Consider the following 24,244-nt stretch of genomic DNA (forward strand, 5'->3'; position numbering starts at 1 on the left):
CCATGTAATGCACCCTGGACTGAAGAGGCAGACACAAAGGAGAAATGTGGTGGGCCCTCTTAAAATGACACATTTCTAAAAGGTAGGAATATCACAAAAATATGATCAAACGGTTTATCTGAGAGAAGAAAAGCTCTCGCATTAGGACAACGCCAGTATTGAAATCTGACATGCATGATAGACGTTTTTGCAATCTCCTAGAGCGTGGTTGATGACAAGCTATATTGAATACATTCCGTTGATCAAAGGGTCGTGAAACGTTCATATAGACGTAAAGGGGAACCAATAGTATTGATTCAGGTAGGAAAAATAATAATAAAAAATAAGAATTTGGAGTTGCCAGGTTTTCATCCAACCGCGACAGTATAATAATATAAATCTATGTAATTGAAGTGATTTGGTCAAATGTAAGTTACTTTCTTCAGAAATTACTTGAGTAAGAATACAGCCCACCGTAGCACATTAATACCCACCTATATTGTAACGGTTTTCATGTGGTGAAGGAGAGTCGGACCAAAACGCAGCGTGTAGATTGCGATCCATGTTTAATGAACAAAACGTAACACGAATCTAAAATACAAACACTACAAAACAAAGAACGTAACGAAAACCGAAACAGCCTATTCTAGTGTAAACTAACACAGACAGGAACAAGGACACTAAGGACAATCACCCACAACACAACCAAAGAATATGGCTGCCTAAATATGGTTCCCAATCAGAGACAACGATAAACACCTGCCTCTGATTGAGAACCACTCCAGACAGCCATAGACTTTGCTAGATCACCCCACTAAGCTACAATCCCAATACCAACACCCCAAGACAGAACACACCACAATACAAAAACCCCATGCCACACCCTGGCCTGACCCAATACATGAAGACAAAACACAAAATACTTCGACCAGGGCGTGTCACCTATGGGGAGTGGGAGTGAGAGTCAGATACAAAACAGGGAAAGGGAATATACTTTCATTGCAGTGTTGTGTCTTTGGCTATGCCGGATTAAGTGATATGACATGCTATTCTATAAAATAATTTATCCGTAATTAATATTACCTGATTGAGCTAATCATGTAAATGTAATTAACTAGAGAGTCGGGCACCAAAATAATATTTAGAGAGCTGTTATCTTACGAAAAAAACTCTTAAAGACCTAGTAATATTTTACATCAATAGCAGTCAATATTAATCGTCATCTTAATTCAGTCTCATCTGAAAGTTGTATATTCTTGGTTTCCACGAGCCCTGGCTAACAATTTGAATCAGCAACACAAAATTAGGTTTAATTATTTATTTACTAAATACCCAACTAATCACACAAAATTCCACATACACAATTAAATTGATTACAAATTACGTCATAAAGGAAAACGTACCTAGCGGGCGGAACAGATATGACAGCTGGTTACACAAAAGAAAAGGGGCGGGGTGAAAGAGCGGGAAGATCTTCGTCAGAATGCACTCCCAGGAATCCCAGTTCCACATTAAATGTTTGTTTTAGTTGGATAATGTCCATCATTTATGTCCAAAGAGCTACTTTTGTTAGCATGTTTGGTAAACAAATCCAAAGTCATGAAGCGCGTTCCCTAGTTTTGCCTGCCATATGAGTTCTGTTATACTCCCAGACATCATTCAAACAGTTTTAGAAACTTCAGAATGTTTTCTATCCAATAATAATAATAATATGCATATATTAGCAACTGGGACTGAGGAGCAGGTCGTTTACTTTGGGCACCTTTCATCCAAGCTACTCAATACTGCCCCTGCAGCCATAAGAAGTTAATGCAGCTGGTGGCCATACCAGATACAGACTGTTACTTTTCATTTAACCCCTCTTTGTTCAGGGACACATTATTCCATTTCTGTTAGTCACATGTCTGTGGAACTTCTTCAGGTTGTGTGTCAGTTGTTGAATCTTTTTATGTTCATACAAATATTTACACATTAAGTTATCTGAAAATAAACGCAGTTGACAGTGAGAGGACGTTTCTTTTTTTGCTGAGTTTATAACATTCGATTGGTTGCAAGAATTTTGCATAATAATTTTTAATGAAAAAGTTTTGAATCGTGCGTTGTTTTGGGTATCACTTCATTAACCATGTGCCATGGAATCGGTACATCGAAAATCTCCTCCCAACTATTTTTCAGCCTGTATGGCACATCTGTCAATTTTGGGGTCCTTAAATGAAACGAGTACACAACACCGCTCAAAAGTGTGGGGTCACTTAGAAGTGTACTTGTTCTTGAAAGAAAAGCAATCGTTATTGCGTTGGACTAGTTAACTGTAAGGTTGCAAGATTGGATCCCCGAGCTGACAAGGTGAAAAATCTGTTGTTCTGCCCATGAACAAGGCAGTTAACCCACCGTCCCGAGGCCGTCATTGAAATTAAGAATATGTTCTTAACCTCTTGCTCCTACCCGACACGCAGGCGTCCCATCTAGACATCTGGAAATGCAAATGCGCTACGCTAAATGCTAATAGCACTCGTTAAAACTCAAACGGTCATTAAAATACACATGCAGGGCACTGAATTAAAGCTACACTAGTTGTGAATCCAGGCAACAAGTCAGATTTTTAAAATGTTTTTCGGCAAAAGCATGAGAAGCTATTATCTGATAGCATGTAACACCCCAAAAGACCCGCAGGGGACGTAAACAAAATAATTAGCATAGTCGGCGCTACACAAAACGCACAAATAAAATCTAAAACATTCATTACCTTTGACCATCTTCTTTGTTGGCACTCCTAGATGTCCCATAAACATCACTATTGGGTCTTTTTTTCGATTAAATCGGTCCATATATAGCCTAGATGTCGACCTATGAAGACTGTGTGAAAGAAAAAAAAATTGCGTTTTATAACGTAACGTCATTTTTTTAATTAAAAAAGTTGACGATAAACTTTCACAAAACACTTCGAAATACTTTTGTAATGCAACTTTAGGTATTAGTAAACGTTAATAAGCGATCAAATTGATCACGAGGCGATGTATATTCTATAGCTGTACGTCTGGAAATAATGTCCGGGGTAAATTTCAGCAAAATATCCGGTCGGAGACCGGAAGAACTGCGCTGCCTCGTGTCTGTTTGACCAAGAAACAAATCGTAGGCAAATGACAAGACTGTTGACATCGTGTGGAAGCTGTATGTATTTCAACCTCGGCCCCATTTAATGTGGTTCACGTTAACAATGGGTTGAAGTGGCGCATGGATATATTTTCCCATTTTCAGTGATCAGATTTTCCTGCACTTTTCGATGAAACGCACGTTCTGTTATATTCTCAGCCGTGATTTAACCAGTTTTATAAACGTCTTGAGTGTTTTCTATCCACACATACTAATCATATGCATATACTATATTCCTGGCATGAGTAGCAGGGCGCTGAAATGTTGCGCGAATTTTAACAGAATGTTCGAAAAAGTAGGGGTAGGAGTAACAGGTTAACTGACTTGCCTTGTTAACTAAAGGTATTCAAAATGTAAAAATTAAAAGAATAATAATAAAAATTAAAAATTGCAAATAATAATCATTTTAAAAATAAACATGTAAAAAATAAATGTAAAAAAAAAAAATAAACATTTAAAATCGGCACATCGGCGCCCAAAAATACCGATTTCCGATTGTTATGAAAACTTGAAAATCGGCCCTAATTAAATTGGCCATTCCGATTAATCGGTCGACCTCTAGTCTCAACATCAACAGTGAAGAGGCGACTCGGATGCTGGCCTTCTAGGCAGAGTTCCTCTGTCCAGTGTGTGTTCTTTTGCCCATCTTCATCTTTTATTTGTATTGGCCAGTCTGAGATATGGCTTTTTCTTTGCAACTCTGCCTAGAAGGCCAGCATCCGAGTCGCCTCTACACTGTTGATGTTGAGACTGGTGTTTTGCGGGTACAATTTAATGAAGCTGCCAGTTGAGGACTTGTGAGCCATCTGTTTATCATTATTCACTTTGAACTGGACTGTGTGTTTACAGGCAGGATCAACAGCTCAATGTTAAATCACTAGAACACATTCACCAAAAAAAACACCTGAATTGATTTCTGCAAAAATGTAAATACCACTTGAGTCCTCCTACATTTGGGAACTTCGTGGTCCTATTTATCAAACAACCATGAAAAAGGTAGGCTCTCTCTACCTCAGTTGCCTATGCACATCAACAAGATCAACAACTAATGCTAGCCAGAATGAGATGCGCTAAAATCTAACGAGGGAACATTATTAGATCAACACAATCAAACTTTGAGCTAGTTGGACATCAAAATTGCACTGAAAAATGATGGGCATTAGTAACCTTCTGGTCTTTGCTCGTCCCAATCCACGTTTTGACAACTGAATGGGAACTTGCCTGTCTGCCCACCCATTTGATCGATGCCAAATACATTTGATTGACAACTAAGACATATGCTCAAAATGAACTACTGCCATTCAAGTTCAGAATCACTAGCTAGCAAAGTGATTCACATTTCTTGCTAGCTAAACAAAGGTCCCCTGTAGCTCTAGCTGTAGCCACCAAAAACAATGACTCATCCAATGACATGACATCCTCCCAGCAACTAGCTAGCCAACGCTAGCTTGCAAAAATAATTAGCTACATAAAAAGGATACGCTAGCCCAGAGTTGTCAAACTCAAATCAGTGCACAGGGGCCACATTGAAAAAAAATACAAATTTGCATGCTTTTTTTGTAAAAAGGCATAGGCTGCGACACAAACTGACATTGTATTATTTGAAAATGATGACCCTTTATAATATCCACTTATGTACATAGGATGCTCTATATAATATATTAAAACAAAAGAGATACAGTGCAGTTGGAGAGTATTCAGACCTCTTGACTATTACAAATAAACAGAAATATCATATTTACATAAGTATTCAGACCCTTTGCAATGAGACTCGAAACTGAGATCAGGTGCATCCCGTTTCCATTCATCATCCTTGAAATGTTTCTACAACTTGGTTGGAGTCTACCCGTGGTAAGTTAAATTGATTCAACATGATTTGGAAAGGCACACACCTGTCTATATAAGGTTCCATAGTTGACAGTGTATGTCAGAGCAAAAAAAAACAAGCCATATGGTCAAAGCAATTGTCCGTAGAGCTCCGAGGTAGGATTGTGTCGAGGCACAGATCTGGGGAAGGGTATAAAAAAAAAAATGTCTGCAGCATTGAAGGTCAACAAAAACACAGTGGCCACCGTCATTCTTAAATGGAAGAAGTCTGGAACCACCAAGACTCTTCGTAGAATTGGCCGCCCAGCCAAACTGAGCAATCGGGGGAGAAGCGCCTGGTCAGGAAGGTGACTAAGAACCTGATCACTCTGACAGAGCTCCAAAGTTCCTCTGTGGAGATGGGAGAATCTTCCAGAAGGACAACCATCTCTGCAGCACTCCACCAATCAGGCCTATATGATAGAGTGGCCAGTAAAAGGCACATGACAGCCCGCTTGGAGTTTGCTTGAGACCAAGATTGAACTCTTTGGCCTGAATGCCAAGGGTCACATCTGGAGGAAACCCGGCACCATCCCTACGGTGAAGCACAAGAGTGGCAGCATCATGCTGTAGGGATGTTTTTCAGCGACAGAAACTGGGATCGAAGGAAAGATGAACGGATCAAAGTACAGAGAGATCCTTGATGAAAACCTGCTCCAGAGCAAACACGACCTCACACTGAGGCGAAGGTTCACCTTCCAACAGGACAACGGCCCAAAACACACAGCCAAGACAACGCGGGAGTGGATTCGGGACAAGTCTTTGAATGTCCTTGGGTGGCCCAACCAGAGCCAGGACTTGAACCCGATTGAACATCTCTGGAGAGACCTGAAAATACCTGTGCAGCAATGCTCCCCATCCAACCTGACAGAAATTGAGAGGATCTGCAGGGAACCTCCTCAAATACAGGTGTGCCAAGCTTGTAGCATCATACCAAAGAAGACTCCAGGCTGTAATCGCTGCCAATGGAGCTTCAACAAAGCATAGAGTAAAAGGTCTGAATACCTATGTAAATGTTATTTCAGTTAGTTGTTTCTAAAAACCTGTTTCTGCTTTGTCATTATGGGTAGATTGAGGGGGGGAAACTATTTAATTCCATTTTAGAATAAGGCTGTAACATAATAAAATGTGGAAAAACTCATGAGTTCTGAATACTTTCCCAATTCACTCTATACTTTCTTGTGACTTGTAGTGCAGCACATCATGGGCGATATGGTAGCTGGCCAAAATGAATTGACAACACAAATCATTGCACGGGCCAAATAGAAAAGTACAGCATCATGCCTTGAGCACAGACAGAACAATGAAACAGACATTTCACTGGATGTATAAATGTGAAGCATTCGCTTAGTAGCGTTTCCACCCACTACCAAATACTGTAGCAAGAAGAAGTCCACTGGCAGGCACCATGAGAAGATGGAACGAGATGGATTTTGGCTGACATTTTCTCAAAGATGAAACTTCTGATCTCAATACAGTTTTCTGTTCCCAAAACTAGAATCTGTTATGAACAGAGTGGACTAAGTTTTGTAGACTTTACCTTTTGCAAAAGTGTATAATCTGTTGTTTATGCTGCAGAGGCAAATTGAGTCAATGCACATGCGCACTTCTAAAGAGGAGTCCCCGAACGGAAATATGCAGACATCTGCCAATAGGATCTCGCTAGCACGTGCTTGGCTCTGCCCACCTCCTTGCTTGTCCCGCCCACTTTGACTAATTTGTTCCAAATGGAAACGAGAGGCTGTGGTCTATCTTGGTTTAGTAATACAAATCTTTGCCTTGAGTTTAACACGTCCGCTAGCATATTAGCCACGTTATGACAGACCTGTGATCATTGCACTTGCTAGTTTGATTGTATTGACATTCCCAGACTTTTTTCTTCTTCAGAATATTGAGTCATTGAAACAGTGCATCCCGAATGGGTGGTGCTGCTGCAAACAATGTACCAGGCCATCTCTGATACAACCTGAGAGCAATATTTTTTGGACTGCCAAGAAATGTATTGGTGAAATATATGAATCATGCATTGAACAGCATCCATGTATTCTGCCAACAACGCCTTACTGTACATTTGTATTTAAAATGTAACCTTTCTTTACCTAGGTAAGTTAGTTAAGAACTAATTCTCATTTTCAATGATGGTCAAAGAACAGTGGGTTAACTGCCTTGTTCAGGGGCAGAACGACAGATTTGTACCTTGTCAGCTCGGAGATTCCGGGCCAGCAACACTTCGGTTACTGGCCCAACGCGTTAATCACTAGGCTACCTGCCGCACATCATGGATTTTTTGTCAATTATTATTTATTTTTAAAACCTCTTATAAAGTTGGTTTTGTAGCATAAACTGGGAATGTTATACTATTGACTGACATGAGTGTCTTAATATACTCAAAGCAGTTAACGCTGTCAGTTCCACTTTAACTCGTGGAGTTGAGGTTAATCAGCAAAGGAACACACTGTTTAACAAGTAAGCAACTAACTAGCTAAAGAAATATAGTTAGTTGGAAAGATAGCTTTCTTGATCTACAGAAAACGAAACTAACGTTACTTGCCTCTGTCTATGGTATTTTTTACAACAATAACTGGCGATTTGGCTAGCTACGGTATTAGATACCTTTACAGTTACGGCAGCTAACTATCTAGCCTACATCTAAAGATAACGTTTGCTACGTGAGCAGACTGATTTTTCTGAATGCGACTTGAAGAACAGTGCCATTATATATAATAACTGCAACTTACATTAATCTTCTTGCCATGGTTGTAGCCCCGTGTTTTGATGAATAAACTGGCTGTGCGTGTTATATTTTCAAGGACTTCCTAAAAGCTTCTCCACAGCGACAATAAAGAAGTACTTCCGGGTCACGTAAAATCGAAAATGTTCAAAGTAAAAGTCCCCAATTTAAAAGTAGAAAAATTGAATTAATCTGTATTTATTCATGATCTATACAGTACCTGTCAAAAGTTTCGACACACCTACTTATTCAAGAGTTTCTTTATTTGACTATTTTCTACATTGAAGATTAATGGTGAATAAGTCAACACTATGAAATAATACATATGGAATCATGTAGTAACCAAAAAAATGCTAAACAAATCCAAATGTATGTTATATTTGAGATTCTTCAAAGTAGCCACTCTTACATTGATGATAGCTTTGCACAAGCATGGCAGTCTATCAACCAGCTTCATGAGGTGGTAACCTGGAACAAACTCCCTCACGACGCCAGGACAGCGGAGTCAATCACCACCTTCCGGAGACACCTGAAACCCCACCTCTTCAAGGAATACCTAGGATAGGGTAAGTAAGGGTAAGTAATCCTTCTCACCCCCCTTCTCCCCCCCAACAAGATTTAGATGCAAGTGGCTGTTCCACTGGTTGTCATAAGGTGTATGCACCAATTTGTAAGTCGCTCTGGATAAGAGCGTCTGCTAAATGACTTAAATGTAAATGTTAAATGTAACAGGTGTGCCATGTTAAAAGTTAATGTGTGGAATTTCTTTCCTTCTTAATATGCTTGAGCCAATCAGTTGTGTTGTGACAAGGTAGGGGTGGTATAAATAAGATAGCACTATTTGGTAAAAGTCCAAGTCCATATTATAGCAAGAACAGCTCAAATAAGCAAAGAGAAACAACACTCCATCATTACTTTAAGACATGAAGGTCAGTCAATGGCAGAAAATGTCTAAAACTTTGAAAGTTTCTTCAAGTGCTGTCACAAAAACCATCAAGCGCTATGATGAAACTGGCTCTCATGAGGACCACCACAGGAAAGGAAGACCCAGAGTTACCTCTGCCGCAGAGGATAAGTTCATTCGAGGTACCAGCCTCAGAAATTGCAGTCCAAATAAATGCTTCACAGAGTTCAAGTAACAGACACATCTTAAAATCAACTGTTCAGAGGAGACTGCATGAATCTGGTCTTCATGGTTGAACTGCTGCAAAGAAACCACTACTAAAGGACACCAAAAAGAAGATACTTTCTTGGGCCAAGAAACACAAGCAATGGACATTAGACTGGTGTTAATCTGCCCTTTGGTCTGATTTTAGATTTTTGGTTCCAAACGCTGTGTCTTTGTGAGATGCAGAGTAGGTGAACGGATGATCTCCGCATGTGTGGTTCCCACCGTGAAGCACGGAGGAGGAGGTGTGATGGTGTGGGGGTGCTTTGCTGGTGACACTGTCTGTGATTTATTTAGATTTCAAGGCACACTTAACCAGCATGGTTACCACAGCATTCTGCAGCGATTTGCCGATCCCATCTGGTTTGCACTTAGTGTGACTATCATTTGTTTTTCAACAGGGCAATGACCGAACACACCTCCAGGATGTCTAAGGGCTATTTGAAGAAGAAGCAGAGTGATGGAGTGCTGCATCAGACGACCTGGCCTCCACAATCACCCGACCTCAACCCGATAGAGATGGTTTGGGATGAGTTGGACCACAGATTCCTTCAAGACTGTTGGAAAAGCATTCCAGGTGAAGCTAGTTGAGAGAGTGCCAAGTGTGTGCAAAGATGTCATCAAAGGGTGGCTACCTTGAAGAATGTCAAATATAAAATATATTTTGATTTTTGATTTTTATAAAAGTTTGGGGTCACTTACAAATGTCCTTATTTTTTAAAGAAAAACAGACTAGAAGGCCAGCATCCCGGAGTCGACAGTTGAGGACTTCTGAGGCATGTGTTTTTCAAACTAGACACTCTAATGTACTTGTCCTCTTGCTCAGCTGTGCACCAGGTCCTCCCACTCCTCTTTATATTCTGGTTAGAATCAGTTGGCGCTGTTCTGTGAAGGGAGTAGAACACAGCATTGTACCAGATCTTCAGTTTCTTGGCAATTTCTCACATGGGATAGCCTTCATGTCTCAAAACAAGAATAGACTGACGAGTTTCAGAAAAAAGGTTTTTGTTTCTGGCCATTTTGAGCCTGTAATCGAACCTACAAATGCTGATCCCCTTTTTCCTACAAACATAACGATGGCTATTATGGCTAAATGGTTATATTTTTGTTTCTTCAGACCAGTGGACATTTCTCCAAAAAGTACGATCTTTGTCCCCATGTGCAGTTGCAAACCGTAGTCTGGCTTTTTTATGGTGGTTAGGAGCAGTGGCTTCTTCCTTGCTGAGCGGCTTCTTCCTTGCTGAGCGGCCTCTCAGGTTATGTTGATATAGGACTTGTTTTACTGTGGATATAGATACTTTTGTACCTGTTTCCTCCAGCATCTTCACAAGGTCCTTTGCTGTTGTTCTGGGATTGATTTGCACTTTTTACACCAAAGTATGTTCATCTCTAGGAGACAGAACTTGTCTCCTTCCTGAGTGGTATGATGGCTGCGTGGTCCCATGGTGTTTATACTTGCATACTATTGTTTGTAAAGATGAACGTGGTACCTTCAGGCATTTGGAAATTGCTCCCAAGGATGAACCAGACTTGTGAAGTTCTACCATTTTTTTTCTGAGGTCTTGTCTGATTTTTTTTTATTTTCTCATGTCAAGCAAAGAGACACTGAGTTTGAAGGTAGACCTTGGTAATACATCCACAAGTCGGCTCAAATTATGTCAATTAGCCTACCAGAAGCTTCTAAAGCCATGACATAATTTTCTGTAAATTTCCAAGCTGTTTAAAGGCACAGTCAATTCAGTGTATGTAAACTTCTGCTCCACACAAGATCTCACCCCGTGGGGTCAAAATTATAACAAGCACGGTGAGCAAAACTCCCAGAACCACACGGGGGGACCTAGTGAATGACCTACAGAGAGCTGGGACCAAAGTAATAAAGCCTACCATCAGTAACACACTACGCCGCCAGGGACTCAAATCCTTCAGTGCCAGACATGTCCCCCTGCTTAAGCCAGTACATGTCCAGGCCCGTCTGAAGTTTTCTAGAGAGCATTTGGATGATCCAGAAGAAGATTGGGAGAATGTCATATGGTCAGATGAAACCAAAATATAACTTTTTGGTAAAAACTCAACCCATCGTTTTTGGAGGACAAAGAATGCTGAGTTGTGACCAAAGAACACCATACCTACTATGAAGCATGGGGGTGGAAACATCATGCTTTGGGTCTGTTTATCTGCAAAGGGACCAGGACGACTAATCCGTGTAAAGGAAATAATGAATGAGGCCATGTATCGTGAGATTTTGAGTGAAAACCATCACAGAGGGCATTGAAGATGAAACGTGGATGGGTCTTTCAACATGACAATGATCCCAAACACACCGCCCGGGTAACGAAGGAGTGGCTTCGTAAGAAGCATTTCAAGGTCCTGGAGTGGCCTAGCCAGTCTCCAGATCTCAACCCCATAGAAAATCTTTGGAGGGAGTTGAAAGTCTGTGTTGCCCAGCAACAGCCCCAAAACATCACTGCCTTAGAGGAGATCTGCATGGAGGAATGGGCCAAAATACCTGCAACAGTGTGTGAAAACCTTGTGAAGATTACAGAAAACATTTGACCTCTGTCATTGCCAACAAAGGGTATACAACAAAGTATTGAGATAAACTTTTGATATTGACCAAATACTTATTCTCCACCATAATTTGCAAATAAATTCATAAAAAATCCTACAATGTGATTTTCTGGAATTTTTTTTCTCATTTTGTCTGTCATAGTTGAAGTGTACCTATGATGAAAATTACAGGCCTCCCTTGTCTGTTTAAGTGGGAGAACTTATATATATATATATATATATATATATATATATATATATATATATATATATATATATATATATATATATATATATATATATATGCCATTTGCACAATTGGTGGCTTACTAAATACTTTTTTGCCCCACTGTAGATGATAGATCCTTAATGATGTGGACACTGAGGAACACGATTTCTCGACCCGCTCCACTACAGCCCTGTCGAAGTGAATGCGGACGTGCTCTGCCCTCTGTTTCCTGTAGTCCACAATCAGCTCATTTGTCTTGTTGAGGGAGAGGTTGTTGTTCTGGCCCCCACTGCCAGGTCTCTGACCTCCTCCTCATAGGCTGTCTCATCGTTGCCGATGATCATGCCTACCACGTCATGTTGTCTGACAACTTATAGATGGCGTTGGAGTCGTGTGCGGCCACACAGTTGTGAGTGAACAGGGAGTACAGGAGGGGACTAAGAAGACAACCCTGAGGGGCCATTGTGTTGAAGGTCAGAGTGGTGGATGTGTTGTTGCCTACCCTCTGTCACCAACTAGGGGTGACAGATCAAGAAGTCCAGGATCCAGTTGCAGAGTTTGTGGGGGTAAATAGACAGCTATGAAAAATATAGATAAACTCTCTTGGTAAATAGTATGGTCTACAGCTTATCATTAAGTATTCTAACTCAGGTGAGCAGAACCTCGAGACTTCCTTCATATTAGAGCGCCAGCTGTTCTGTCCTGGCGATGCATAGAAAAGCCAGGTAGATGTATATTATCCATGTCCTCCGTGAAATAGTGGATATTACAGTTTCAGGTCCCGTTGACAGGATAGTCTCGAATGGAGTTCATCCAGTTTATTATCCAGGGATTATACGTTCTCCGATAGAATGTAGGGTAGAGGCGGTGTATGTCCTCGTCAACGTAGATTAGTGTTATGGGTGCAACAGTGTGTGAGGATGGCCTGACAATCTCAGATTAAATGGTGTAATTTCATGGGGGACTGAGGTCTATATACCCAGCAACACTTTCTACTCCATCCACTTCTTTGGTCCACATGCAATACATCAGGGGTACTCCAGTACTATTTGAGAAGGTCTGGTCACACAAATGTCCTAGGTGGCAAATGTCCGGATGGAGAGTGTCATTTATTGACGTAGTAATAAACCCTTGCATCGCATCCCATGCGACCTCAAACTGCTCTCTTGTTGGCAGAGAGAAATTGTGCAGTTTTAAATTGAAATAATTTCCTGCAACTTTACACATTTTGCATGGAGCAGAGATTTGTTTGGCTGTTTTAAAGCTAATTTCCTGCAATTTTATGCATTATTCAATGTATTGTGTGTTTATATGATACCAGGAGTCGAAACCTGGCTGCGGTCCGTATTGACCCCGTTCTGGGTCCGGTTCCAGTCCGCGGTCCTCCAGTTAAGGATGTAGGGATTGCACTATAGGCCCATGAATTACATATTGGCTTATAGAGAGAACTAAAAGTGAAGAGTCATAAAAAAATGGGGGGAAATTAAGTAAATGTTTGAAAATATCATGCTATTTCAATGGCAATACATTACGTTATGCAGCATAATGAAAAATGTGATTTCCAATTTTGGGAGGAAGTTGACAAAACTTTGCAATGGCCAATTGGAAAACCCATTGTTACTAAACGTAGTATCAAAGAAATCTTAGGAATATATGGGACAAGGAAACATTCAAGGTCTTAATTAGATTGAGGATCCGGTTGAGTTGACCAACCCTTTAAGCCCGTCAACAATATGTAATAAGATAGGAGATGACGAGCAAATCAAATCAAACTTTATTAGTCACATGCACCAAATACAACAAGTGTAGACTTTACCGTGAAATGTAAATTGTCCAGTGGCAATTTTTATGCATTTTTCAGCAGTCTAATGGCTTGGGGGGGTAGAAGCTGTTGAGGAGCCTTTTGGTCCTAGACTTGGTGGTCCAGTACAGGACATCATAAACTTAAGTCAGTGCAACAAAGTCAAAAACAATAAACTAATTAATAGATCAATCAAACAGAGTGGTGAGGAGAAATGCAGTGAAACTTAAGTATGGTGAAGAATGGGTCACACAGCACAAGAAACCCAAAACACTCTTGTTTCTGTAAATCATCAAATAACAGTAAATGAGCAATTCTAGCTTGTGATATCTGTGCCAATAGGTGTCAGTTTGATTGTGTTGGCCTATCTCCAGATAGTCAAAAGGATGTAGAATCTGCTAGGTTTCTATGCAACTCAGAATCATGTCGAGTTCAAGTACAGCCATTGCATAAAGTATTTAGTCTTAAAGGGGACTGTGACACATTCTATTGCTAGTGACAACATGGTGAAATTTAACTAAATGTTAGAAGAAATATGTAAATGAGTACAAAACCTATTGCCTGTGGAGAGTTTAAAGGAGGGAACGTCAACTGCTCGAAGTTCCTCAGACTGCCAACTTAATATGCAAAATATACACACTTTTGGGGATAAAGAACCTGCTTCTTTTCTTCATCCTGATGTAGCCAATAGTTGACATGATGCAGTGTCAGTGGTGCAGCCCCATCAAGCCGGAGACACCAATGATATTGGAAATGAATACTACCACTTAGAGACAGATAGTTGTGGTAGAAGTTTATGAGATGAGGAAATCGTAAGCTCTATGAAAACTGAACCAGCAGCATGCAACTGGAGAGGTTGACATCGAAATAAGCGAGGATACACGGAAGTGTGTTTTGTAAGGTTGAGGCAAATTTTGGAGGGTTCAGGTTTACCACTAAACCAGGTCTACAGACCCTAATGAGTAATTCCCAGTGGTGTAAAATACTTCAGTTAAAATACTTGAAAGTACTTAAGTAGTTTTGGGGGTATCTGTACTTTACATTACAATTTATATTTTTTTACAACTTTTACTTCACTACATTTCTAAAGAAAAGCATGCACTGTTTCCTCCATACATTTTCCCTGACACCCAAAAGTACTCATTACCTTTAGAATGCTTAGCAGAAAAGGAAAGTATTCCAATTCATGCACTCATCAAGAGAACATCCCTGGTCATCCCTACTGCCCCTGATCTGGCGGACTCACAAAACACTAATGCTTTGTTTGTAAATTATGAGTGTTGGAGTGTGCCCCTGGCTATCCACGAATAAAAAAATAAAACGGGGCCATCTGGTTTGCTTAATATAAGGAATTTAAAATGATTTATACTTTTACTCTTGATTCTTAAGTATATTTGAGAAATTACATTTGCTTTGATACTTCAGTACTGTATATTTTAAACCAAATACTTTTACTCAAGTAGTATTTTACTGGGTGACTCACTTTTACTTGAATAACTTTATATTAAAGTGTCTATACTTTTACTCAAGTATGACAATTGGGTACTTTTTCCACCACTGCTAATCCCAACTCCGCTTTTACTTCGACACATGGAAAATTGTTTTCTCTATAAACCAATATGTAATTTATAGGCCAGTATTGCATTGCATTGCAGTCAATGGAGTTGGTGGACTACAAAGTGCTGCTGGGTATTTAGACCACAGTACCCCATGAAATAACACCACATATAGACTCTATGTAATATATGGTGGAGCACATTGAGAAATGGTTGGAGCTTAAGTAAATTAATGTTAAAAAACATACCATATTCTACAGACTACTGATCTACCACTAAAGTATTAATTTTCTTTAGTTATGTAATTTTTACATTATGCACTATGCTAAGCTGCAAAAAATGTTGTATTTCTTTTCATACACATAGCGTTTTACTGCAGACTTTTATTTTGAAGGCAAACTCGGAAAACCGAAAGTCTTAATGCTGCTACCATGACGCAATTTTTTCTGCCGTGACGCTTATCGACACGTGCTTTTGCTCCCGTCAGTGCAAGACAGACTCTTTGGGACAGTTCCTAACCTTAACTTAACCCTTACAAAACCCATTTTTACATTTCAACTTCAATGGAGTAGGACGTCTAAACCTAACCCTTACATAACCCATTTTTACATTTCAACTTCAATGGAGTAGGACGTCTAAACCTAACCCTTACATAACCCATTTTTTACATTTCAACTTCAATGGAGCAGGGAAGTCCCAAGGATTCAGAATATCACAGACCCTCCTTCATCTAGCACACGTGTGGAACACTTCCGGGATACAGCTGCCAATGCGCATGTGCTTAACCTTAACCACACATTGCTTACCTTATTCTTAACCTTGAATTAAAGCAAATTTTTGTTTTCATGAATGTTTACAATATAGCCAATATTAACTTTGTGGTTGTGCTCTCTAGTGGAAACCTTGTAGAAGCCTGTGGTCAGAGAGGAAAAGGCGAAGCGCAAGGTTTTACTCCACCCACAACCTGTCCACAAAAATCCTACTTGAGACTTATTTGATCAACTAGAAGTTTCCTAATGGTTAGATTGTTAAGAACGTACTGATATAAGTGGACGCACGTGACATTTCAGCGTTGTGCCTGTTGTCAAAGAGATAGATGGGACTCATCATGGATATAGAGAGAGTAGTAAATCAATCACATTTTATTTATATAACCCTTCTTAGATCAGCTGATATCTATCTATCAGCTGATATATAGTGCTGAACAGAAACCCAGCCTAAAACCCCAAACAGTAAGAAATGCAGGTGTAGAAGCACGGTGGCTAGGAAAAACTCCTTAGAAAGGCCAAAACCTAGGAAGAAACCTAGAGAGGAACCAGGCTATGAGGGGGTGGCCAGTCCTCTTCTGGCCGTGCCGGGTGGAGATGAAGTTATGAAGTCTTTTTGTAGGCACTAGCTCCGCCATGGTTCGTTGCAGGGCTGGCGATTATGTGGGGGCATTAGGGGGCCCACCTCACCGTACCTCTTTGCCCGTCCACAGAAAGATGCACCAATCTCAGATAAAGCATTCGAGTCTCAGTATGTGTAGACCATATATCTGATGCTGCCTGGACAAAAATAGTATGGCATGTCATACTACTGTATTTCTGGCCAGACAGCATCAGATACATTGGCTACATATAGTTTTGCTCACTCAGATGCTATCTCAGGTGAGAAGGTTTCAACTGAGAGGAAGGGGCAAAGCAAGAGGGCTCACTCTCGCCAAAATCTGTCCATAATAAATCCAATTCGTTTCTATGTGCATATATGCAGACCTAACCTTGTCGCTTGCCTTCCCGCCTTTGGAATGACGCCTAATTGTTAGGATGGAGACATGCTCATCTCATCTGGTTTCAGCCTCTTGCGAATTGGAAAGGAAAGTTGGCGCTGATTTACATTGCATTTACATGTTAGTCATTTATCAGACGCTCTTATACAGAGTGACTTGCAGTAGTGAGTGCATGCATTTTCATACTTTTTTTTACGTACAGTGCACTGTTAGGATGCTGGCTTCCCCTAAAGTAAATTGATGTTTTGCCCAACTTATATAATTACTCCTGTCTAAATCAAACATTCAAAATACTTCACAAGAGAGGATGACTTTCCACAGAGGAAGATATGGCGTGTTTCTCTCCAGAATGCATGCCCTCAGCGTTCCAGAATGCACTCAGCTGTTTCATTCTATGAATTGCTTGCCCTTTGATAGTTTATTTTTGATCAATTCCTCATTATATATGTCACCAGTAGGCCTAGTAAATGTGCTTGCAATCCCCCGTCATTTGATTACATCAATATCTGTTAATAATGCATGTATTAATTACAGTCATTTAGCTGGCCTGCTGTGTGCTAATGCTCACTCGGATACTGAGCCCTCTCATCTTTGAAGCGTCCACTGAAGCCTCCTCCTGCTGTTCAAAGACCATTCACTGGCATTTTCTACAAGAACTTTGCCTTCAGAAATAAATGTCTCTCCCAAGTGGGTGTGACACCTACTCCCATTGCCTGCTGCACTGCTGCTTGGCTTCCACCTGGCGATCTCTTCACTGTCTGCCATGGCCTGTCTCCCCCTGTGTGGTACAGGTCCCTCCACCACACTCCTCTCTCTCTCTCTCTCTCTCTCTCTCTCTCTCTCTCTCTCTCTCTCTCTCTCTCTCTCTCTCTCTCTCTCTCTCTCTCTCTCTCTCTCTCGAGCTTTCGCTTGCCTCCAGCACTCATGAACTGTTGGGACTAGGGACTGAACTTTCAATGGCTAGCCTCAAGTCGTTATATATGTTATTGTTTTCTTGTGCATTTTGCTATTTGCCTCATGACTCATACATACTTTGTTGACTACAAACGTTCTTTACCCATCCGTGGGACAGACTATGTTTGTTCCCACACTCGGGACTCTGACTCTCTATTGGTTACACAGATTTTTGGCCTCCCATCCTATTCTAACGACTTATGCCGGCTTTGTATTCATGTTACCTGATGAAATTGCTGTGCAATATGATGTTACCATCTGATGGACATTCAGATGTCATAAATCAGCACTGCAGAGCTCTCCCTGTCCTCTGCTGTGCCTTGATTGTTTTACTGTTGATGATATCTGGAAATGTGCATGTACATCCTGGCCCATCTACTGTTGCTAGCCCCAATTCTGACTTGCGCCCTGATATCTGCTTCACTGATTTCTGCTCTCGTAAAAGCCTGGGTTTTCTGCACGTTAACACAAGAAGCTTATTAACTAAAATTGATCAATTCAAAGTGTGGGTTCACAGCTCCAATCCAGATGTGTTGGTCATTACTGAGATGTGGTAAAGAAAGAGTGTTTTGAATACTGATGTTAACTTTTCTAGTTATAACCTTTTTCGACAGATCTTCCAAAGGTGAGGGAGTGGCAATCTTTAGCAAGGATCACCTTCAGTGCTCGATTGTCTCCACCAAGTCTGTCCCCAAACTATTTGATTTGCTGGTTTTAAGCATTAAACATTCAAATACCTCTTTGTTAACTGTTGCTGGGTTTTATCGTCCTCCATCAGCACAGGCCTGTACCCTACCTGCCCTAAGCTCTCTTCCGGCCCCTTACACTAAGTCTGAATTTGTCCTGCTAGGTGACCTAAACTGGGACATGCTTAAACCACGTCCTAAAGCAATGGGACTCCCGTAATCTTTCTGAGATTATCACCAATCCCACAAGTGTTGTCATGTGGTTTGGTAAGAAGAATGCCCCTCTTCCCACAGGTTTTATTACTACCGCTGAGGGTTTAGCGCTTGAGGTAGTCACCTCATAGAAGTACTTGGGAGATTGGCTAGACGGTGCACTGTCCTTCTCTCAGCACATATCAAAGCTGCAGGCTAAAGTTAAATCTAGGCTTGGTTTAGTCTGTCGAAATCACTCCTCGTTCTCCCCAGCTGCCAAACTAACTCTGATTCAGATTACCATCCTACCTATGCAAGATTACAGAGACATAATTTATAGATCGGCAGGTAAGGGTGCACTCGAGAGACTAGATGTTCTTTACCATTCGGCCATCAGATTTGCCACCAATGCTCCTTATAGGACAGCATTCTATACTTCTCTGTAAACTGGTCATCTACGTATACCCGTCGCAAGACCCCCTGGTTGATGCTTGTTTATAAAACCCTGTTAGGCCTCACTCCCCCCTATCAGAGATATCTTTCTGCAGCCCTCATCCTCCACATACAACACCTGTTCTGCCAGTCACGTTCTGTTAAAGGTCCCCAAAGCACACACATCCATGGGTCGCTCCTCTTTTCAGTTCGTTGCAGCCAGCGACTGGAATGAGCTGCAACAATCCCTCAGACTGGACAGTTATCTCTTTATTCAAAACTCCATCATGGACACTCTTACTGACAGTTGTGGAGGCTTTGCGTGATGTATTGTTGTCTTTACCTTCTTGACCTTTGTGCTGTTGTCTGTGCCTAATAATGTTTGTACCATGACTTGTGCTGCTACCATGTTGTGTTGCTACCATGTTGTTGTTATGTGTTGCTGCCTTGCTATGTTGTTGTCTTGGGTCTCTCTTTATGTAGTGTTGTGTTGTCTCTCTTGTTGTGATGTGTGTTTTGTCCTATTTATATTGCATTTATTTTAATCCCAGGCCCCCGTCGCCGCAGAAGACCTTTTGTCTGAGTGAGTTATTTACTCTGAAATATAAGAAACTAACACTGTATAGTACATATACTTTTCTGTTACTAAAACTTTAACAGAGATATAAATTCATGTGTAGGGTTGAAATCTTTAAAAAAATACATTGCCTTTGGACAGTATTCAGACCCCTTGACTTTTTCTATGTTTTGTTATTTACAGCCTCATTCTACAATGGATTAAACAAAGAAAAATCCACAGAAATCTACATACAATACCCAATAATATGACAAAGCAAAAACAGGTTTTTCAATTTTTACAAAAAAATATATACGTTATTTACATACAGTTGAAGTCGGAAGTTTACATACACCTTAGCCAAATACATTTCAACTCAGTTCTTCACAATTCCTGACATTTAATCCTAGTAAAAAATTCCCTGTTTTAGGTCAGATAGGATCAACACTTTATTTTAAGAATGTGAAATGTCAGAATAAAAGTAGAGAGAAGGATTTATTTCAGATTGTATTTCTTTCATCACATTCCCAGTGGGTCAAAAGTTGACATACATTCAATTTGGTAGCACTGCCTTTAAATTGTTTAACTTGGGTCAAACATTTCGGGTAGCCTTCCACAAGCTTCCCACTATAAGTTGGATGAATTTTGGCCCATTCCTCCTGACAGAGCTGGTGTAACTGAGTCAGGTTTGTAGGCCCTCCTTGCTTGCACACGCCTTTTCAGTTCCGCTCACAGATGTTCTATCGGATTGAGCACAGGGCTTTGTGATGGCCACTCCAATACCTTAACTTTGTTGGCCACAACTTTGGAAGTATGCTTGGGGACATTGTCCATTTGGAAGACCCATTTGCGACCAAGATTTAACTTCCTGACTGATGTCTTGAGATGTTGCTTCAATATATCCACATAATTTTATTTCCTCATGATGCCATCTATTTTGTGAAGTGCACCAGTCCCTCCTGCAGCAAAGCACCCCCACAACATTATGCTGCCAGCCCCATGCTTCACGGTTGGGATGGTGTTCTTCGGCTCGCAAGCCTCCCCCTTTTTCCTCCAAACATAACGATGGTCATTATGGCCAAACATTTCTATTTTTGTTTCATCAGACCAGAGGACATTTCTCCAAAAAGTACCATCTTTGTCCCCATGTGCATTTGCAAACCGTAGTCTGGCTATTTTCTTTCAACTGTGGCTTTTTCCTTGCTGAGGGGCATTTCAGGTCATGTCGATATAGGACTTTTACTGTGGACATAGATACTTTTGCGCCTGTTTCCTCCAGCGTCTTCACAAGGTCCTTTGCTGTCGTTCTGGTATTGATTTGCACTTTTCACACCAAAGTACGTTCATCTCTAGGAGACAGAACGAGTCTCTTTCCTGAGCGGTATGACGGCTGTGTGGTCCCATGGTGTTTATACTTGCGTACTATTGTTTGTACAGATGAACGTGGTACCTACAGGTGTTTGGAAATTGCTCCCAAGGATGAACCAGACTTATGGAGGTCTACAATTTTTTTTCTGAGGTCTTGGTTGATTCTTTAGATTTTCCCATTATGTCAAGCAAAGAGGCACTGAGTTTTAAGGTAGGCCATGAAATACATCCACCGGTACACCTCCAATTGACTCAAAAGATGTCAATTAGCCTATCAGAAGCTTCTAAAGCCATGACATAATTTTCTGGAATTTTCCAAGCTGTTGAAAGCACAGTCAACTTCGTGTATGTAAACTACTGACCCACTGGAATTGTGATACAGTGAAATAATCTGTCTGTAAACAATGGTTGGAAAAATTACTTGTCACGCACAAAGTAGATGTCATAACAGAATTTCCAAAACTATAGTTTGTTATTTAGAAATTTGTAGTGTTTGAACAACACGTTTTAATGACTCCAACCTAAGTGTCTGTAAACTTCTGACTTCAACTGTACATCTCTCTTGGACAAGGTGAACCATTTCTGTGTTTAACCGCTAGATTTGATGATTTCATGGGTATTATGACTCATACTGTGGTATTCTATCTAACAATGCAATGTAACATTGGTCAGGCAACAATGTGTTAGATACCACCCACAGACATTAGATTGACACTCACTCATTACAATATTGGAGAAAGAAATACAGAAATAAATAAATTAAGAAATATATAAATTAATTAAAGTTGGAATAATTAGATAATACATACAATACCAGTCAAATGTTTGGACACACCTACTCATTCAAGGGTTTTTCTTTATTTTGACTATTTTCTAAATTGTAGAACAGTACTGAATACATTAAAACAATGAAATAACACATGGAATCATGTAGTAACCAAAAAAGTGTTGAACAAATCCAAATATATTTTAGATACTAGATTCTTCAAAGTAGCCACCCTTTGCCTTGATGAAAGCTTTGCACACACTTGGCATTCTCTCAACCAGTTTCACCTGGAATGCTTTTCCAACAGTCTTGATGGAGTTCCTACATATACTGAGCACTTGTTGGCTGCTTTTCCTTCACTCTGTGGTCCAACTCATCCCAAACCATCTCAATTGGGTTGAGGTCGGGTGATTGTGGAGGCCTTCTTGTCTGATGCAGCACCCCATCACTCTCCTTCTTCGTCAAATAGCCCTCACATAACCTGGAGGTGTGTTGGATCATTGTCCTGTTGAAAAACAAATGATAGGTTCACTAAGCGCAATACAGATGGGATGGCGTATCGCTGCAGACTGCTGTCGTAGTTATGCTGGTTAAGTGTGCCTTGAATTCTAAATAAATCAGTGACACCAGCAAAGCACCCACACACCATCACACCTCCTCCTCCATGCTTCACGGTGGGAACCACACATGCGGAAATCATCTATTCACTTACTCTGCGTCTCACAAAGACACAGCAGCTGGAACCAAAAATCTTTAAATACAGACCAAAGGACATATTTCCACCGGTCTAATGTCCATTGCCCGTGTTTCTTGGCCCAAGCAAGGCTTATCTTATTGGTGTCCTTCTGTAGTGGTTTCTTTGCAGCAATTCGACAATGAAAGCCTGATTCCTGCCGTCTCCTCTGAACAGTTGACGTTGATGTGTCTGTTCCTTGAACTCCGTGAAGCATTTATTTGGGCTGCGATTTCTGAGGCTGGTAACTCTAATGAACTTAACCTCTGCAGCAGAAGTAACTCTGGGTTGTCCGTACCTGTGGCGGTCCTCATGAGAGCCAGTTTCATCATAGCCCTTGATGTTTTTGAACACTGCACTTGAAGAAACGTTCAAAGTTCTTGAAAGGTTTCGCATTGACTGACCTTCATATCTTAAAGTAATGATGGACTGTCGTTTTTCTTTGCTTATTTGAGCTGTTCTTGCCATAATATTGGCTTGGTCTTTCATCAAATAGGGCTATCTTCTGCATACCACCCTTACTTGTCACAACACAACTGATTGGCTCAAACAAACCTCTTCAGGATCTGTCGGTCCCCCACAGGACGGTTGAGCTAACATAGGCAAATGTGATTAGCATGAGGTTGTAAGTACAAGAACATTTCCCAGGACATAGACATATCTGATGTTGGCAGAAATCTTAAATTATTGTTAACTTAACTGCAATGTCCAATTTCCAGTAGCTATTACAGTGTAAGAAGACCATGCTATTGTTTGAGGTGCGTGCACAGTTAAGAACTTGAAAATGTATTAATAAACCAATTAGGCAACCAATTTGGGCAGTCTTGATACAAAATTGAACAGAATTGCAATAGTTCATTGGATCAGTCTAAAACTTTGCACATACACTGCTGCCATCTAGTGGCAAATCTAAATTGCACCTGGGCTGGAATAATACATTGTGGCCTTTCTCTTGCATTTCAAAGATGATGGTACGTTATCTTTTACCATATCTAATGTGTTGTATTCTTCAACATTAATTTCACATTTCCACAAACTTCAAAGTTGTTCCTTTCAAATGGTATGAAGAATATGTAATTATTTGCTTCAGGTCCTGAGCTACAGGCAGTTAGATTTGGGTATGTCATTTTCGGCGAAAATGGAAAAAAGGGGCGGATCCTTAATGAAGAAGGAAAGAAATTCCACAAATAAACTTTTAAGGCGGTACACCCGTTAATTGAAATGCATTCCAGGTGACTACCTCATGAAGAGAATGCCACGCGTGTGCAAAGATATAATCAAGTCGAAGGGTGGCTACTTTGAAGAATCAAAAATACATTTTGATTTGTGTCACACATTTTGGGTTACTACATGATTCCATGTGTTATTTCATCATTTTGATGCATTCACTATTATTCTACAATGTAGAAAATAGTAAAAATAAAGAAAAACCCTTGAATGAGTCGGTGTCCAAACTTTTGACTGGTACTGTAGATAACGAAATACATACAGATATGTAGAGAACATTTATCAATTTTAGTCAGTATTTTGTATTTCCATGCTCATTTATTTAATTATGCATGGGATGTATTTATTAATTCATCAACTTGTGTGTATTTATTTAAAATAATGTCAGGTTTAGTCCTCCATAAAGGGGGCGTATCATTCAATACAAACCGTCACGCAACGTAGCAAACGTTGAACTGAACAGGGTTGCGTTCAGGACGACAAAACAGTGCAACTTTTAACTCAACGGAAACGGTACTGTTCTTAACTGACT

The 24,244-nt window shown here is 40.4% G+C and overlaps 1 protein-coding gene across 1 annotated transcript in view; it reads right to left on the minus strand.

The window, feature by feature from the left end:
* mrpl23 (mitochondrial ribosomal protein L23) overlaps positions 1-7,861 on the minus strand; it is a 100,760-nt gene extending 92,899 nt beyond the window's left edge. The window contains exon 1 of the mRNA XM_035790383.2: positions 7,737-7,861. Coding sequence (XP_035646276.1) covers positions 7,737-7,753 — 17 coding nt within the window. The 5' untranslated portion in view covers positions 7,754-7,861. The remainder of the gene's footprint in view (positions 1-7,736) is intronic.
* Between the last annotated feature and the right edge of the window lie 16,383 nt (positions 7,862-24,244).

This window comes from Oncorhynchus keta, chromosome 17, assembly GCF_023373465.1.
Source record: "Oncorhynchus keta strain PuntledgeMale-10-30-2019 chromosome 17, Oket_V2, whole genome shotgun sequence".
Taxonomy (NCBI): domain Eukaryota; kingdom Metazoa; phylum Chordata; class Actinopteri; order Salmoniformes; family Salmonidae; genus Oncorhynchus; species Oncorhynchus keta.